This window comes from Salvia splendens, chromosome 2, assembly GCF_004379255.2.
Source record: "Salvia splendens isolate huo1 chromosome 2, SspV2, whole genome shotgun sequence".
NCBI lineage: Eukaryota > Viridiplantae > Streptophyta > Magnoliopsida > Lamiales > Lamiaceae > Salvia > Salvia splendens.
Window position 1 is genome coordinate 1,035,807 of NC_056033.1, and position 20,228 is coordinate 1,056,034.

Here is a 20,228-nt window from a genome sequence, read left to right on the forward strand (position 1 = left end):
AGCTATTTGTATCCAAATAATAATCTTTATTATTGCATCATTTCCACAGAAAAATTATTTAAAAGGTAGTTTTTTTACAATTTATTTCACTGGCATATTTTATTTACATCAAATTTTAAATTAGATGCGAAATTCCAATTATTATATCCTATTATAAAGTATAAACCTCGATAGAGACCATTTGGTCAACAAAAGAGATAAGAATTGTAATTAATAGTGTTGAAGTTAATATCTTCCAACTTTCGTATTTTAGTGGGATAATTATAAACTTTATAAAAGTCAAGAGTGGAAATAAAATACTCGGACTATAAAAATCTCAACTAGACCGTTATTATTGTTAAAATATTACGGTAGAATTTCGCGCAAAGATAACAATATATATTCATGAAAATGAAATGAATCAAAATATATCAAAAACATTAATACTTAACAATTTTATTATCAACAACCTGATGATTTAATTAGAAAAGCCATAATTGGTGCCTATAAATGTTTCCAAATTTCCAATTAAATGTATATAAAATGGCCAATGAAAAATAATTACTAATTCTGCCGAATTTAGTGAAGATATCGTACCCTAATTTTAGACACAAGCATATGCATATGCTGATCTGCTGCTATTTTCCAAGCAACAGTCAGTGTGATTAAATAAGGTTTTGGAATTTAGTGTAATTAATAAGTAATTTAATTTGTATTAGTGTCGTTAAAGACAATCACCGCTTTTAACGTTCTCCTTTTTTGTCACTACTATATAACGTCACTATTTGTTTTACCTTTTCCTGGAATCTTCAATATGTAACGTTAATATTGGTGACACATCAAAATACCCTTAACAATTTGTATCATAAATTAGTATCTTAATTAAAACGTACACATCATTCAATTTACACCTAAGTATCTAATTTAGCTCATATTCGTGTCTTTAAATTTTTTGAATATATTATCCCTAATCTTCCCATTCCTATTCAGCTTACAAACTTTTTTTTTGTTTATTAAGTCCAAGAATATCTATCGACGGACTCAGTAACTATTTACCATTCTTATTTGTAGACACTTCGAAATGTGAAACAATTATTTCAAGGATTAAAGTTGTTACATATCCAAATACATGGATTGATTCACTAACTATTTGGTCTAGAGTAGATGAGTCTTGTGCCGCTCAACCACACCCTTGAATTAGTGTATAGTAGTAACTTTTAATTACTCTATTTTACTCATACTCATATCACGTTTTGTTGACTGTAACACAAAAGGAAAAAAAAACGTAGTGAATTTCATATTGATTTCTTAGCGTAGGGTACAAATTAATAAATTCACACTGTGAGTTGTGACAATTTGTTGTCACATAAATGAATTCAAACATTAGCCAAAAATTTGTTGTTTTATCACACATTTTTGTCCACGAACATAAGCAAGTGCCAATTTTAGGGAAAATTTCCATGCTTTATATATATACCAACTGAATTTGTATCTAACTTTGGACCATTCTGAAAAATGTAAGGGACAGCCTAATATTACAATTATATCCTACTCCTATTAAAGAATGAAGCTTATGTAAATTATTGATTTAATTCAATAATGGAGTAGTATTTTTTACCGCAACATTCTATAAAATCATGTAATCCAAAATATTGATTGTAACAATTTGGTTTATAACCTAATGACTAATGTCTTGCTAAAATTAATGTGAAGTGTGACATATATTCAACGGTCCAGATGATCTGCATTGTTACACTATAATGGTGCATTATTAGTCGGTGTGCATTATTCAACTGAAAATCTGCATTATTACACTATAATGGTGCATTATTAGTCGGTGTGCATTATTTAACTGAAAATCTGCATTATTAAATGACACGTGGCATCAATCTAACCGTCGGATGACAAAATCGTGGGGCTGAGATCAAGAAGGAAATAGGAGAAAATATGGAAAAAGGATTTGAATACAATCCTATATATATATATATATATATGTGTGTAGGCGAAACTTTTATGTCATAAATTGACAAATGATAGAAACAAGGAACTGAAACGACGAGGAAATAGCATATGGCATAAATAGAGTGAATACGACCAAATATATATGAAACACAATTTTATGATGATAAATACGATTATTATAGTATACTCTTAATGATATTGTTCCCGCATATTTAAATTTGAATTAACAAGAAAGATTAGATCTACTTGTAACTTGTAAGCACGACTAGCTAAGCCTACAAAAGTTTTATTTAAATAGCTGAAAGGGACATATAATTGAAAAAACGCATCTTTAATTACATAATTACATTATTCATATAAACACTTTGGTGTAATTTCATATTATTATACTATAAAGTTTGCATAACTAATAGTACTCCCTATAAAGTTTTCTTACATTTTGTCGACTATGTATAGATGACATCAACTATTTGTATCAAAATGAATTGGGAATGAAGCAGTTTGCGAAGTGTAAATTAAAGTAAATTAAGAGGAAAAAGTGGTGTAATAGATATATTTTTGTAATAATTTTATAATAAAGTATGAGTAAAATGAATTAATAGAAAATAATGTAAAGTCTATTTACCAAAAATAACATGAATAAAAGTATGAAATAAAGTTTTAAAACTCCCAATTAAAAATTAATAAGAATCAATAAAAGCTAAGAATCCAATTAGGAAGGTGTGGGTGGTTAAAATAATCATAAGAAGATGAATATTTAAGCGATAATTAAGGAGGATGTCAATTCCAGTTGTTATCAAATTATAGCTATGATTAGACTCCATCCATCCCCGCCAACAACCGCAAAAATTATTTGCTACAATATTTATATATTAAAGCATACAACGAATCAAATAATAATCCTGAAATATTTATAAATCAAGTATATTGACAAAATTTTTAGAAGTGTAATCTTAAATATGTTAAATTTCATCAATTAAAGTTGGTGGATAAGTTGGGGCTTTTTTGGGGAGGTAAGCGGTAAGCCTCATTCGACAAATGCATATTTGAAAATTATTCGTCGTATTTTAATTTATAAATGAGCTGATTACATATATTCGTATACGCTGATTTATTGTAGGACTCTCAATGGTTTGGAACCAAATATAGTTTGGGCTAACAAATGGCCCTTTTGAAATTCAAGCCCTCTAAGCCCAAAGATATAAGACATTTATTTGCCATAAATTACTAGTAGATAAATTTGTTATAATTTTAAACATTTTAAATCGCCATAGATTTTTATATCACAAGAAAACAAATAATATTTAGGATCGATAATTTTTGCAACACAACACACACACATAGGATTAATGGGCTTCTGTCAAGCCTCATTATTAGTTTAATTTGTTGTCTTTACCGGATCGATCTTTTAAAAACATGATGATTTCAGGTTGAGTTCGAGTTGTATAAATCAAGTCTTAATTGTGTGTATCAGATTTGTGTGGTTATCGTGTTATGTCAACACTAATTATATCGTATCGCGTGCGGGTCGTGATTGAGTTTGAAGGTATCGGGTCAGATTCGTGTTCAGGTTAAAAATTTTCATATCAAATTAGGCTTGGATTAGATCTTATTGGTTGGTCAGGTTAATATAATAACGACCCAACCCACCGTAATTTCACTACCCTAATTTTTGCATTTATAAATAGACTTGTCAAAAGTGGCCGGAACCCACATTCACTTGAATTTGAGCTATAAGTTGGGCCACGTTCATTCAGAAATGTATTTTCACAGTTTATTTTTCGAAAATTTGGTCTCCGATGGCAACATTATGACATGGATGTATATTGATATGTGGATACTTTATTTAATGAATGATTAGCCTTTTGTAAATTAAATCTCTCATTTTCAGTTTTAATTAATTTATGAAATGACGTGACAATTTTACAATTTTGACTCGACGTGACATGGTTGATTTTAACTGCATATGATCATAATTTAGCACAAATGCATTCTTTAAATGTTGCGATGGATGTGGTGGGGGACCAATGAACCAATCAAACACAAACTTCCTAAAAACTTTTGAAATTGAGAAAATTATTAGAAATTAATTATATATTTGCTACCAATTGGACAATTTAAATATATGTCATTTCATTTTCGGGTTAGTTTGTGATTGATTTAAAAGAAAAGGTGCCCCTATATTACAAATACTATAAATGCACTTAAATCCTTAATCTCTTTAAGATCCAAACAATTACTAGTTACATACAAAATGATGAAATCTCCTAATTTCCCAACTCAAATAATTTCTCCCATCGAAGATAACGATGTGGAGAAATGGTCAATCGGGCTACCAAAAGCACGCTTTTGGGATGCAATGGACATCACCCAATGGGAAGGCTTTTGGTTCGGGTCGGACCTGTTGAAGCCCGCCTTAGCATTCCGGTCGAGCTTCCAGTCCCGGGATGATGATGTCATCCTTGCATCGACCATGAAAACTGGCACCACGTGGCTCAAATCACTTTCCCTCTGCATCCTAAAAAATCATGACGAGTGCAAACATGACATGCTGGCTACTGAGAATCCTCATTTCCACGTCCCGACAATCGAGAGCGCTCTTTTCTCTACCAAGCCACTACACGTCGACATCTACGACGCGTCAGGTCCCCGTCTTCTCCACACACACCTACCATACGCCGTGCTGCCTGACTCGGTCAAAGAGTCGGACTGCAAGGTCGTGTACTTGGCACGAAACCCTAAGGACACTCTGATATCGATGTGGCATTTCTTCAACTTATTTCTAAGGCCCGACCAGGAACCGTTCCCGCTAGAAAAAGCAGTTGACTGTTTATGCTCGGGCCTACATCAATATGGGCCGTTCTCCGACCACGTGGCAGAGTATTGGCTCGAGAGTCAGAAAAGGCCCGACAAAATCTTGTTCGTAAAGTACGAGGAGATGAAATCCGACCAGAAGGGGCAAGTTTCGAGGATCGCCGAGTTCTTAGGGAGGCCATTTGGAGAGGAGGGACAAGTTGATGATGTTTTGTGGAGGTGTAGTTTGGAGAGGCTCAAGAATTTGGAGGTGAACAAGAAGGGATCAATTTTGTTGAATGTGCCCAATACATCCTTTTTTAGGAAAGGGGAAGTTGGAGATTGGAAGAATTATTTGACTTCGGAAATGGAAGATCGAATTGATCAAACCATTGGGCTTAAGCTTGAGGACCTTGGGCTTATTCTATAATTATTTTTATTATGTGTTTTTGTGTTTGTGTATGTGTTTGCAACAATTATTTGTATGTGTTTCTTTGTGAAAAGTTTAACTATGTATGTCGTAATAAATATCAATAATTGTTCCCGGTCTATCCAAGATAATTTGAATCACCGATCTATAGGAGAAACGTCTTATCAACTGCGCTAAACGTTACACTTCCCTCTTATAAACATATGATTTGGCAAAGTACAAATACGCCAGCATTGTAACTGCACTGATCCCAGACAGCAGCCAATAGAAGTAGTCTAGAAGCCCTCTATTCAAGTTGCTCGAGAACCAACTGTCGCCACCATCGCCACCGGTCGCCCCGTCGAGTAACGTTATCAACAAGCTGATCAAGAAGCTCCCGACGCCGAACACGCTGAGGTACAGGGCGAGGCCGACGCTCTTGAGGTCAGCCGGCACCTCTTTGTAGAAGTACTCTTGAAACCCGATTTCGGTGAACACGTCGGCCAGGCCAAACAGCACTTATTGGGGAGCCAGCCACCACGCGCTCATGGGCACTGTGGCATCCGGCTTGTCCACCAGCCCGTAAGCCTGGGCGGTTAAGAGACGCTGCCTCTCAACGACCGCCGCGGTGACCGTCAGCATAATAGAGAAAAGCATCCCTAAACCGATCCTCTGTAGCATCGTGATCCCCGCAGGTTTATTGGTCCAAACCCGGGCTAACGGGATAAGGACCCGGTCATAGATCGGCACGAAGATAACGACGCAAATGTGTATGATCGACTGCATAGAGGCGGCCGGGATCTCAAAAGTGGCCGTGATAGCACGTTCCATGGTCGTGCCCTGTTTGGTGAACAGAGTTGCGGCCTGTGCAAACACGACCGCGTAGGCCAGGCACGTGCACCAGATGGGCACGAGCCTGAGGATTGCCTTGGCATCCTCCACGTCGTGGGTGGTGCAAGCATGCCCTTCCGCCCCCGGCACTACAATAAGTGCCCGGTCGAGAAAATGGCGCTTGCCATCGCTCTCTTCAGCAAGAACAGGATATGATGGCGAGCGTGCTGCTCTCACGAAAACCAACCCAATTCTCACAAACGGATTCCTCTTCTCGGTGCCACTCCCGTACCGGTAGGTAGTGGACCCGAGCAAGAACAGAACCAATGCCACGCACATGAAGGCGCCTGGGATCCCAAACCCGAGCTCCCAGCTCATATTCTCCTGAACCTAGCTCAGAACTAGCTGAGCTACGAAGACGCCAGCAGCCGATGAGAAGTACCACCAGTTGAAGAAGGAGCTCTTGGCTAAGCGCTCCTTCTTGTCATCCTCGTCGAACTGGTCAGCTCCAAAGGCCTGCACACACGGCTTGTGGCCGCGACTAGGTACAATGAGAAGAAGAAGACGACCTCGAGCATCGGAGGCGAACAAGCTGAGCTGTTTGTTATACTTTCACACTTGGTATTAAAGGATGAGCTAAGAGCAGCTGATAGAGTTAAGAAGGCAAGACCCTTTCAATCAATCACACAAATTTTGCTATTGTTAGCATCATTAGCCATTGGTAGTTAATGTACTTGTGGTCTGTGGATGAATGTGGATTTATTTTTGATTTCATAAGATAATATGGCTGCATTGTTTGGTTTCTACAAACAATTTGAAATCTTTATTTTTCTTTAATTAAGAACAAATGTCCAAATTATTGACAATCCATGTGCATTTATCCTAATTAAATCTCAAACATAATTATTCTATTCTATTTAAAAGTCCTAATTTGAATTAGATATTTTAGTGTAATTGGATGTGGCGTTGGATATTTTAGTGTAATTGGATTAACTTGATTGATTAATATGATCATAATGAGACATCAAATAAGTAGGAAGTGCGGAGTGTACACTTTCTTTCCATTAAAGTTGCTATACATAAAATTCATCCGGAAATATAATTTTCGATAATTGAAAGACTAAATTACAATATTCGAAACGTCGTCTAGCTCTAGCAGCGGCGCTTCGACCTCAGATATGTCACCGCCTGTCATTCTCTCTCTCTGCTTGTGGGTTGTTGGCTGAGTAAGTTGCTTAAATTAGTTCTTCTAAAGATATTGTTAGGTGAGAAACTTTGGGAAGAGTTGAATGCACTATTTTGAGCCACTATTACACATTGCTACGTGGCGAATTTGATTATGTGAAATTTACACGTGAATATATTCAGCTACCTCTACTACGTGCATGGTACTAATAGATCTGATATTTGTAAAATAGAATTTCAGGTTCTTCAAAATTTTAATGAATTAAATACTACTCGTTTTAGTGATCCAAATGTAATGTCTACTCAAACCATACATTTCTATTAAAATAAATCAGATCCCTATATATATTTCAGCATTGAAATACGTCCTAATTCAAATATAATGGCAAAAATGTCATGACAAATATTTAGTGCTCTAAATTCAATAAAAAACAACCTAGAAAACATAATCCGAACTACTCCACCCAAACTTATATGAACCGAAAAACCAAAATTGCCAGATTATATCTATAATTAACATAAACAATTACTACATTCTTCATAAAACTTATATACCAAAAACTGAAATTTGTCAAAAATTTAACCCAACTAAAACAAAATCCAAAAACCGAACCAAATTTATTTTCAATTTAGTTAGGATCGGATATTCATTTTTCGAGCATTTTGTTTACCACTAAATACAACCCAATATTCATACGAATATATGACCATACCCATTTCTATATTCATCTAATAATTCCAGTTGTGGTCCTTGGAGCGGACACAATGTTTTCCAAACTCAAAGTAGAGTAATGATAATGTCAAATAGCACTGATTGTCTACTAGTACAAAAAAATCATGTACTACATGGACGAATCCAAGAATTCAATTCAGATGGGGTAAAATTATATTTATAAAGAAATTTTTAGAGTTTGAGGGAGAGCATTTATGAAGGAAATTGAAAATTTTGCAAAAACTGAAGAAGAAAGACTATATGGGCGGATTCAAGAATTCAATTCAGATGGGGCAAAATTATATTTATAAAGAAATTTTTAGAGTTTGAGGGAGGGCATTTATGAAGGAAATTGAAAATTTTGTAAAAACTGAAGAATATTTTGAGGGGGCATTTGCACCTACCCTCCTCAAGTGGCTACGCCCCTGTGTACAGAAAAGTTTTAAATTTACTATCCTTTTGATCATTTGGGACAGTTTATGTCCATATAAAACACTTATAAACATAAGAATTAATTGTTCATTATTTATCCGGACAACACAAGATTGATCCGAAACTAAGTTTTGTGCTTCCTCTTGTAAACATAGGAGTTTGCAAAGTAAATATAGGGCACCAATGTAGCCAAAGTAATCCCTACCAACAACCAATAGAAATAATCAAGATGTGCTCGATTCAAGTTGTCGGAAAACCAACCCACGCCCGAAGCTTGGCTAGTGATCCACTCGATCGTAGATATCAAAAAGCCACTGATGAAACTGCCCACGCCGAAAATACTGAGGTACAAAGCCAACCCTAGGCTTTTTAGGTCATTAGGAACTTGATCGTACATGAACTCTTGAAGACCAACCATGGTAAAAGCATCCGCAATCCCCAAAAGCACGTATTGTGGGGCCAATGTTAAGGACTTAATCCCTAACGATCCGATAAAACGGACAATAACGAGATAAAGATAATCCGGCGCCCGTGAGGGTCGGCGGAGATAAAGATCTGGGCGGCTGTGCGCGGGTTCCAACCCGTCGGGCAACGGCTACAAATCAGATGTACGTTCCGGCTGTGCGCGGAGACCTTCCGTCGGGCAGCAGGTAGCGTAGGGAATTATGGATTCAAAGCATAACTCGAGGCATTTGGCCAAAATAATATATTTATTGATGGATGATTAAATATGATAACAAGCTCTCCTATTTATAATACTAGAATACTACCCTAACTTATTGAATAAGAAAACTAAGATATGGAAAAGATTTGCTAAATCCCTATAATATCTAAACTAAATAAATATAATATAGGTTCGTATCAACTCCCCCACGGTTAAAATCCACCTTGTCCTCAAGGTGGGAACCACGAAGCTACGAAGAGCTGAAAGAAGCAGCTTTGGCGATTTATCTCCTCCTGGATCAAATGCCCACCGAATAGTTGGGCGTCTCCCTTCATCATTTCCACCCAAAATCACCAATAGAGAACCGTGTTGGGTATAAGATATGGTGGACACCCCCGCCACATTGTTGTCACGACAATTCAACGCTGAAATGAAAAGTTTTGCCACACCTCCATGAATGCTCAAACACGGCGTGTCATTTCCCGGAGGAATCAACCTTGCATCTTTGTCGAACGATGTTGATCGATGATTCATATTTGGATCATCACCGACATTCAAATCCACATTGACACAAGCAATTATGGGCAAATCGGTATAAGCACTATCTCCTTTCTTGCCCCAACAATTTCCAACGACATTTTTGGATGACACTTGAACAACATTGAGTGAGGCGATTATCTTCTCCACTTCACCAATAGAACCATCCTCCTCTTTATCTTCTAGCAATGTCTCATCCTTTTCACCAATCTTCTCATCATATACCCCAACGAGCACTTGTGGTGGCTCATTGTCGTTCTTGACAATCCCTTTGTTCTTGATGAACTCTCCAGGGGACTCGTTGTTTGGAACATCAGGAGGAGCGTCATCATTGTGAACATCGGTAATGTCATTGGGAACCTCAACACCGAATACTATCGTGGGAGTATTATCAGTTTTCTCTTCGGCTAAATTCTCATCTTGAATGTTCTTCTCAAACGACCCGTTCAAACTGGCGAGCAAAGCAGCTTGCTCTAACCTATAAATACGTAATTTCTCATTGTAATCGTCTAAGGCCGCTTGTTGGACAGGAGTGAGTGATTGAACCATGAGATTGGGAGTATTGGGTAGACCACACTGCTTCCCCGAATCAATAAACTTGCTGGACTGTTGTGGCCGATGTGTGACGCCGGACCGTGGCGGGGCAACGACAGTCAACGGAGCTGTGCCGTGACTCAGAAATCGGTCGGACCGCGGTGACCGGTATGTAGGCTGCTCGGCGCGGCCATTATGAAGATGTTGGTGTCGCCTCGGATACTCCTCAAGCTTCTCGAAGCGGTGATCTGTGTCGTCGCTCCAAGCCTCGAATTTGTCCAATATGTCCAAAACGCGATCTAGTTTATTGGAAACGGGTTCCTGCCTGTACTTGGGTGGCGACTGATCATACACCGAGACCTCGTTGAAGGGGCGTTGCCTTGGTGTCTCTCGATAGACAGGTGTGTCCCAACAGGTAGGTCGGCGCTTGGGCGGTGATGGCGAGTACATATCTAGCTCGTAGGATGAAGAATGTTGATATGCAGTGGTCCGACGGGTGCATGGTGGGTCCCAACAAGTGGGCTGTCTCCGACGGGTGCAGGGTGGGTCCCAGCAAGTGGGCTGTCTCCGACGGGTGCAGGGTGGGTCCCAGCAAGTGGGCTGTCGGGTGTGGCAGGGGTAAAACGGCTGCACGGGTTGAGGGAAATTGTATTTACGATGGCAATAGCCGGCGTAGTCGTATGACATGTCGACGGACTGAATCGTGGTTGTGGTAGAAATGGTGGTGATGATCGTCTGACTTCGACGCGGCACGCGGGAATCCTTCACGTCGGGCGTTGCAGAAGTAGAGTTGTCCGGCGGCTAGAGCTCGGCGGACAGGCGGGACTCGACAACCAAAGCAGTTACTGTCGCGGAATGTTTTCCGTCGGGCAGCGGTGTAGCTTCGGTTCGAGATGGTGGGAGGGTGAGATCACGATGAAAGCACCAGTTGTTAAGGACTTAATCCCTAACGATCCGATAAAACGGACAATAACGAGATAAAGATAATCCGGCGCCCGTGAGGGTCGGCGGAGATAAAGATCTGGGCGGCTGTGCGCGGGTTCCAACCCGTCGGGCAACGGCTACAAATCAGATGTACGTTCCGGCTGTGCGCGGAGACCTTCCGTCGGGCAGCAGGTAGCGTAGGGAATTATGGATTCAAAGCATAACTCGAGGCATTTGGCCAAAATAATATATTTATTGATGGATGATTAAATATGATAACAAGCTCTCCTATTTATAATACTAGAATACTACCCTAACTTATTGAATAAGAAAACTAAGATATGGAAAAGATTTGCTAAATCCCTATAATATCTAAACTAAATAAATATAATATAGGTTCGTATCAGCCAACCACCACACGCTCATTGGAACCGTTGCCTCTGGCCGGTCCACTAGCCCATTGACATACTTGGATTTTACATGATTTTAGAGGGTGGTTTTGTATGAATGTGATCATATTTCGTCTATTATTAGGCGTGTTTATATCTACTTCTCTATTATGTTGGTATGTTGACCTTTTTGTTAAGAATGTGTAGAAAAAGGTGTAAAATAGGTGGATATGCAGCAGCCTTGGTTTGAGACAATTCTTCTAGAGATTTTGAAGTCCAATCAACACCCACTGCATATCATTCTCTTCGTCTTCGAAAGAGCTTCGCGTGGGTATCTCAAACGCCCTAATCGGAGTTCGGATGAGAGAGATATGACCGATCTACGAAAGCCGCGCACAGGTAACCCGGCCGGGTTAATTTACAGTGCAAAAATACAACCCGGCCGGGTTGAGCCAGAATCCAGCAACTGTCCTAAAATGGTGACCCGGCCGGGTTGAATTTCCAGTTCAAAAATACAACCCGGCCGGGTCGGATTGTCTGACGCGTCTGAAAGCTGAAAACGCGATTTTTGAAGGGAAATAAGAGGAGAAGAAGCCTAGGGTTCATTCTACATTCTACCTACCGCCTACCACACGCACTCACACCCTCAAGAACACCTTTGAGAGAAAGATTGGAAGATTGGAGACTCTATATCGGAAGATTGAAGCTTCATTCCATAGATTGATCTCACAGGAGTACTTAGTATCTATATTTCATGTATTTGTTGAATTTCTTTGTGTTGAACATGATTTTCTTCATAAATATGAGTAGCTAAACATCTCTTGTAGAATTCTTGGTGATGATGCACTAACTTCATAGTTTTTATCCGATTGATTTTGTTCTTGCCTTGCTCTTGTAGTTATTTGATTATTCTTGGGTTATTCCTTTCAATTGCTTGATCACCACTTGATTGTGTAGGATTAATTAGATTAATCGGGAGATGAAATAGTTAATCCGGAAAGAAGAATAATTCACACCTTAATACAATAGAACTCGGGAGAGTTGAGGTTTTGAGTGAGGTCATTAACCTAATCAAACTTTTGGGAGTTAGAGGTTTTAGGATTAGAAGGGGACTTCAATTCTTGCATCTAATCTACTGGTTTCTCACCTCGGGAGGGGGTTTAATCTAGAATCGTGGTTGACTTAGTAACTCTAGAGACACCAAAAGGAAAGGCGAATCAATTGGATAAGAGCTTGGAATTGTGCATCGGATCCTTGAGTTCTACAATTTCTCCATATTTTCTTTTATATCAGTTTCACACCGTGTTTTCTTGTTCTTAATTGTTACTTGCTTATTATATGCTTTTATTAGTTGTTAGAACAAACAAAACTGCACTTGATTGTCTAGATATTAGTTGATCTTTGTTCGTGGTAGTTAAGCTGATACAAAATTGTCTCTGTGGGATACGATACTCTTGCTTACTGATTGCTACACTAGCCCCGTACACTTGCGGGTATAACTTGTGTTAAAATAAGTTGAGTCAAGTTTTTGGCGCCGTTGCCGGGGACAATTGTGTGTCATTATAGCTTAATATCGTGATAATAATTGAGATTACTAATCTAGATTTTACTTGCTTTATTTTTAATTTTTATTTTTGAGTTCTCTAATAGATGTGTTTCCTTGTTCAGGGTGTATGCACACGCGTTCTAAAGGTCCACCTCTAGAGCCTATCGATCTCGAGATCGAAGCATCCAACAGAAGGAGGAACGCGCAGAGAAGGTTAAACCAAAGGATTCGGGTTTCTTCACCCGCTCACAGGTGTCCACCCTCTCCTATCCAGAGAACTCCATCACCCAGTCCATCTCCACCTCCATCACCTATCCAGTACGAGCCTCATTCTCCAATTCTAATGGATAACGGGGAGGAGAACAACAATGAGGATCCTGTCATCCGCCAACTCCGTCTACAGCTGGTTGCCATGCAGAGGCAATTGGATGAACAGAATGTGAGGCCAGTGCCCGTGCAAAATCAATTTGCCTACAGACAGGTTGCTAATCCACCAGTCAACAATGCGGGGATAGCGGCCAACAGCTTCGAATTGAGACCGGGGTTGATAGACAGAGCAGAAGCAAACGCATTTGGTGGGACAGGTTCAGAAGATGCCAACAAGCACCTCACCAAGTTCATACAGATCAGCAACACAGTGAAGGCGAATGGGGTCACAGATGAGCAAGTCCGCCTCCGATTATTCCCATTCTCTTTGAAAGATGAGGCAAGGGACTGGTATGACAGCATGGGTCCTAACTCTGTGCCTACATGGGATGCAATGGTGGAGCTGTTCTTGGAGAAATATTATCCACCTAGCGAGGCACTCAAACGCCAAGCTGGGGTCATTCAATACAAGATGCACCCTCAGGAGAATATCATGGAGGCTTGGAAAAGGTTCAAGCAGCTGATGAGAAGATGCCCCAATCACGGGCTAACTCCGGGACAACAGATCTTAACCTTCTACAGGGGAGGCACGCTGGAAGCAATGCGTGAACTGAACATGAGCGCCGGAGGATCTCTCTTGAAATTGGGGGAAGCTGAAGCACTTGAAGTGATCGAGAGGGTAGCTTCAAATGATGATGGATGGAGAAACGACAGAGGAAAATCATATAGGGTGGCATCCACCTCCGATAATGATAGGATTGATGCAATATCCAAGCAGCTGGAATTTCTAACTGACAAGCTTGGGTATATGGGAACAAGTCAGTTTGGGACTGAGATGCAACAAGGAGTCGAAGATGTAAACTACGTTCATCAAGGTGGCAACAACAGAAATTTCAACAATTACCACCCCAACCAAGGAGGAGGCAATTATAATCACTATGGGAACAAGGTGCATCCCAACTTGTCATACGGGAACCCAAATAATGCCCTGCAACCACCACCCGGATTCCAGGTATCAAATGGCCAAATCATAGAACCGAGGAAGGATGAGCTGAAAGATGTGTTAATGGCCTTTATGAAGCAAACGGGAGAGTGCATGAAGGACTCCAACAAACGGCTAGTGCAGGTTGAAGCTAATGTGAATGACCTTAATATTCACATGAAGAGCATCGATAACCAGATGAGCCAGATTTCACAGGCAGTGGGTATTCAGCATCAACCGGGCCAATTTCCGTCACAAACAATTGTCAATCCTAAAGACTGTAAGGATTGCAAAGCCATTAATCTTAGGAGTGGAAAGAGCTATGATGGCCCAACCTTGCCTGCAGAGAAGGAGAAAATCTCTCAAGAAGAGGTGGTGGAAGAAGAAGAACCAGTGGAAGAGGTGCCGCCTCCCAAGGCAAGCATCGTGATACCTGCACCCCCTGCTGAGGTTAAGATCCCATTTCCACAGCGCGTGCAGAAGAAGAAACTAGATGATCACTTCTCTAGGTTTCTTGACATATTTAGAAAAGTGCACATCAACATCCCATTGGTAGAGGCGTTACAGCAAATGCCTACATATGCAAAGTTTCTAAAAGATGTGCTCTCCAAGAAGAAGAAGTGGACTGACTATGAGACGGTGAACATATCTGAAAATTGTAGTGCCATAATTCAGAAAAAGCTACCGTCCAAGCTTAAAGATCCTGGGAGTTTCAACATCTCATGCGTTATTGGAAATGACAGACAGACAAAGGCACTTTGTGATCTGGGGGCGAGCATAAATTTGATGCCATTATCATTTTTCAGAAAGATGAAGATCGGCACTCTCAAGCCGACAACAATAACACTACAGATGGCAGATAGAACCGTCACCTATCCTAAAGGAATTGTTGAGGACGTTCTTGTGAGGGTACATGACTTCATTTTTCCCGTCGATTTTGTAGTATTGGATATGGAAGAAGACGTGAATATACCACTTATCCTGGGGCGCCCATTCCTTGCAACGGGAAAAGCATTGATAGATGTGGCAAAGGGAGAGCTCACTCTTCATATGGGTAACAAACGTCACATCCTATCTATCTACAATGCTATGAAGAGTCGTGAGGAAGAAGAACTTGTTATGAAGAAAGAGTGCAAAGCTGTGCACGTTGTAGAGGTCCAAAAGGCACAAGAAATTGAGTCCACATTTGGGGATTTTTCTTTACCGCAATGGATGTTTGGTTCATGTGGTGGATCAATTTTTAAAGAAGAGACTACATCAAATCCTAAAGTGAAGGTGAAGAAAACAAAAGCTGAAAATTCACCCAAAGTGGAAGCCAAAATTTCTGATGGAGCTCTGAAAAATACTTGGTGGAAGAAGAGATTGGCTATATCATATGCTTCCAAGATTGACAGAAAATCCAACGCCACCATTTATGGCGTGACATGATGCAGCTCATGGACGACGTCGAGCCAACGACGATAACCAAAGGCACTGTAGGGGAGGTAACCCCTAGTAGGTATCTTTTAATTCTTTTGTTTCAGTTTGTTTTTGGTGTGTTTTATGTTGCTTGCATACCATGTTAGTCTCCCTTCTCCACCAACTTTTCAAACTTATTCTTTGCATAGCTTTGAATAAGTTTGGGGGGATGATATGGTGGATACGGACACTAACGAGGTACTTATCTTTTTGCTTTAGATTGATTAGTTGTGTTTTGTTGTTTTTATTTTGTTTTAGGATAGAATTGCTTTGTTTAAGAAATTCATGAAGTTTTGTGTTGTTTTGTTGTGATTGATTGCAAATTTTGGGCTTGAAAAAAAAAAAAAATTGGTATAATTGGGGTGAAGACTAGTCTTCTATGATAAAAGAACCATCCATTTTGAGCTATCACTTGACCATTGACTTGAGAGTTTGAGTAATTGGGTGCATAAGTAACGAATTGCTTGTTTGCCTTGATTCATGCTATTTACCCAAGTGAGATTTTTGAGCCTTCAATTCTTTCATGTGTGTTTTATCATCAATTGTGCATGTGTTTCTAGAACTTGCTCCTGGTCTTCTTGAGTCTACAAAGTGACCTTAAATATAGGGGAAGATGTTAGGCCATCGTTGTTAGCCTCATTTTTACCTAAACACTAACCTTAGTATATAACACCCTTGTTAGCCAAGTTTGAGCCTTAAGCCTTTTCTTTTGTCAAGCTAATCAAGTGGATTGGGAATCCTAGACTCTAAATTTGTTGAGATTTGAAAAAGAAGAGTTGGGAAAGTATAATTGAAAAAGGTTGGTTGAGTTTGTACTTAGAAAAAAAAAGTGAATGAAAAAGAAAAAAAAAAGAAGAAAAAAAAAGGAAAAAGAAGAAAGAAAAAAAAATTGTATATAGAGAATAATTTGAGGTCTTTGGAAGTTGGGAAGAAATTAGACAAAGTCTAGTTATTATCTAGAAGTGTTTTGAGAATGGTTGAAGTTAAAAGTTGATTGTTGTGATTTCTTGGGATTTTACGTTTTGGGAATTTCAGTCACTTTAGCCAAATATTTCCTCACCTTACCAAAGAGCCTACATTATAACCTAAATAAAAGACCTTTCGGACTCTTGATTTATTGTCACACGAGGTAGAGGAGAGGTCAGACATTGAGCAAGCTTATGGTAAACCATGCATTTTTGCTTGATTTGAGTGACTACTTGATACGTTATACACTTTTTAGTGAGGTGAATATACACACATATATACATCCCGAGTGAAGTACGAATCCAAGGTGATATACGAGTTAGTAGCAAAAGTGCATTCGACAGCTTAACTTGATGGAATTTGTATTGTGATATGCTCCTTTATTCCATATTCTTTGAGACGATGATGATGTCTAAAACCCCTTTAAATCCAAGTCTTCTTTTAATTCTTTTTCTTCATTGCTCGAGGACTAGCAATTATGTAAGTTTGGGGGAGTTGACATACTTGGATTTTACATGATTTTAGAGGGTGGTTTTGTATGAATGTGATCATATTTCGTCTATTATTAGGCGTGTTTATATCTACTTCTCTATTATGTTGGTATGTTGACCTTTTTGTTAAGAATGTGTAGAAAAAGGTGTAAAATAGGTGGATATGCAGCAGCCTTGGTTTGAGACAATTCTTCTAGAGATTTTGAAGTCCAATCAACACCCACTGCATATCATTCTCTTCGTCTTCGAAAGAGCTTCGCGTGGGTATCTCAAACGCCCTAATCGGAGTTCGGATGAGAGAGATATGACCGATCTACGAAAGCCGCGCACAGGTAACCCGGCCGGGTTAATTTACAGTGCAAAAATACAACCCGGCCGGGTTGAGCCAGAATCCAGCAACTGTCCTAAAATGGTGACCCGGCCGGGTTGAATTTCCAGTTCAAAAATACAACCCGGCCGGGTCGGATTGTCTGACGCGTCTGAAAGCTGAAAACGCGATTTTTGAAGGGAAATAAGAGGAGAAGAAGCCTAGGGTTCATTCTACATTCTACCTACCGCCTACCACACGCACTCACACCCTCAAGAACACCTTTGAGAGAAAGATTGGAAGATTGGAGACTCTATATCGGAAGATTGAAGCTTCATTCCATAGATTGATCTCACAGGAGTACTTAGTATCTATATTTCATGTATTTGTTGAATTTCTTTGTGTTGAACATGATTTTCTTCATAAATATGAGTAGCTAAACATCTCTTGTAGAATTCTTGGTGATGATGCACTAACTTCATAGTTTTTATCCGATTGATTTTGTTCTTGCCTTGCTCTTGTAGTTATTTGATTATTCTTGGGTTATTCCTTTCAATTGCTTGATCACCACTTGATTGTGTAGGATTAATTAGATTAATCGGGAGATGAAATAGTTAATCCGGAAAGAAGAATAATTCACACCTTAATACAATAGAACTCGGGAGAGTTGAGGTTTTGAGTGAGGTCATTAACCTAATCAAACTTTTGGGAGTTAGAGGTTTTAGGATTAGAAGGGGACTTCAATTCTTGCATCTAATCTACTGGTTTCTCACCTCGGGAGGGGGTTTAATCTAGAATCGTGGTTGACTTAGTAACTCTAGAGACACCAAAAGGAAAGGCGAATCAATTGGATAAGAGCTTGGAATTGTGCATCGGATCCTTGAGTTCTACAATTTCTCCATATTTTCTTTTATATCAGTTTCACACCGTGTTTTCTTGTTCTTAATTGTTACTTGCTTATTATATGCTTTTATTAGTTGTTAGAACAAACAAAACTGCACTTGATTGTCTAGATATTAGTTGATCTTTGTTCGTGGTAGTTAAGCTGATACAAAATTGTCTCTGTGGGATACGATACTCTTGCTTACTGATTGCTACACTAGCCCCGTACACTTGCGGGTATAACTTGTGTTAAAATAAGTTGAGTCACCCATGCTCTATAGCGATGGAAATTCGTCGCCTCTCCACAATGGCTGCGACCACCATGAAAATGACGGATAGAATTATCCCCGTGCCAATTCTTTCTAGCGTTGTAATGCCCATGGGCCTCTTGGTGAATGATCTAGCCATTGGGACCAGGACACGGTCGTATAAAGGGATGAAGGCGACGATAGAAAGGCATGTGAGGCTCTGCAGGGAAGCCGATGGTATTTGAAGGCCAAAGGCGAATGAACGGTCCATTGTGGACCCTTGCTTCGTGAAGAGAGTGGGTGCTTGTGCAAAGACAATCGAGTAACCCAAACATGAGGCACATATTGGGGCGATGCGAAGAAGTTCCCTAGCCTCTTCTATGTCAGAGGATTCTTCCTTCAACATAGAAGTGGGCATAAATGTTGGTCTGGCCCTTGCTGCAGCAGCAAGGGCCGGGCCAATTCTTACGAACGGATTCTTATGACTACTTCTTACGCGAAACCTGTAAGTAGTGGACCCCAGTAGGTAAACAACTAGTGCAAAACACATCATGATGCATGGGATTCCAAATCCTAGGCCCCAACTTAGATTGTCTTGAATGTAGCTCAAAACCAATTGAGCTACAAAAATGCCCCCATTCATTGAAAAATACCACCAATTGAAGAATGAGCTCTTTTCTACTAGCTCGGCCTCGTCTTCATCGTCAAACTGGTCGGCTCCGAAGGCTTGCACGCAGGGCTTATGGCCGCCCTGCGCGAAGGCTACTAAATATAGTGAGAAGAAGAAGAAGACGACTTCGAGGGGAGGAGGAGACGAGTCGGATGAATGAAGTGTAGCCGATAAAGACAAGAGCCCAAGACCCTATAATTTGTTACAATTAGTACTATAATCTAACAATCAAGAATAATTATTTCATAATTTTTTTTGGAGAAAAGTTTTTGAATTCTAACCAAGACGTAGAGCAAAGAGGCAATGATAATGGTACGGTAACGTCCGAGAGAGGAATCGGCGGCGAAAGCCCCGAGCAGCGGCAGCAGCATGGCGGCTCCGTTCCACGCATTGACGGCCGCGGCTGCAGCCTCCGTGGATTCGCCCAACGGGCCTGTCAGATAGCTGATCAAATTCGAACTTATTCCATAATACGCAAATCTCTCCGCCACTTCTACACCTAATTAATTCATGCATGAGTAAATATATTGGTAAATTAATTAGGAGAAAACAAAAAAAATAGAGTATTCATTTTTAGAGTTAAAGCAAATACCTATAATGAAGGAAGCGGACTTCCAACAACCGGATTTCGAGCGGTGTGCGGGGCCGCCGTCGAAGCCGACGACGCCACGCACGACGTCGTCGAGCAGCGGTGTTGAGTCGTCTCCGGTGGCGGAATTTGTGGATATCATATCCATTCTTTCTCTTGTTTATGATTTTCAAGATATTTCAGTATCTTGTGATGTATCATAGAAAGTCGTGTTTTTAACTATTGGAGTCGATCGTGATTTTACTTTTTTAAGTATTTTAAAAAAGCTTGCATGATGATAATGGTGATTTATAAATTAGAAATGGAGATTCGCAACATATTTGCACTAATATTTAAGCAAAACATGTGATGATGTGATTGTTTGAATATAAG

At 39.7% G+C, this 20,228-nt stretch overlaps 1 protein-coding gene and 1 pseudogene across 1 annotated transcript; one reads left to right on the forward strand and one right to left on the reverse strand.

Moving 5' to 3' along the window:
* The first annotated feature begins 4,142 nt into the window (after positions 1 to 4,142).
* LOC121759123 (cytosolic sulfotransferase 12-like) lies at positions 4,143 to 5,285 on the forward strand. Its single transcript, XM_042154623.1, has one exon. It carries the CDS (start codon positions 4,196 to 4,198, stop codon positions 5,162 to 5,164), a length of 969 nt encoding a protein of 322 aa, XP_042010557.1. The 5' UTR covers positions 4,143 to 4,195; the 3' UTR covers positions 5,165 to 5,285.
* Positions 5,286 to 5,344: 59 nt separating this feature from the next.
* Positions 5,345 to 20,004, reverse strand: LOC121793101 (annotated as a pseudogene).
* Between the last annotated feature and the right edge of the window lie 224 nt (positions 20,005 to 20,228).

What these genes read in the sequence shown, in the direction of transcription:
- LOC121759123 (XM_042154623.1), top strand. Translation starts at nt 4,196, where the DNA reads ATGATGAAATCTCCTAATTTCCCAACTCAAATAATTTCTCCCATCGAA.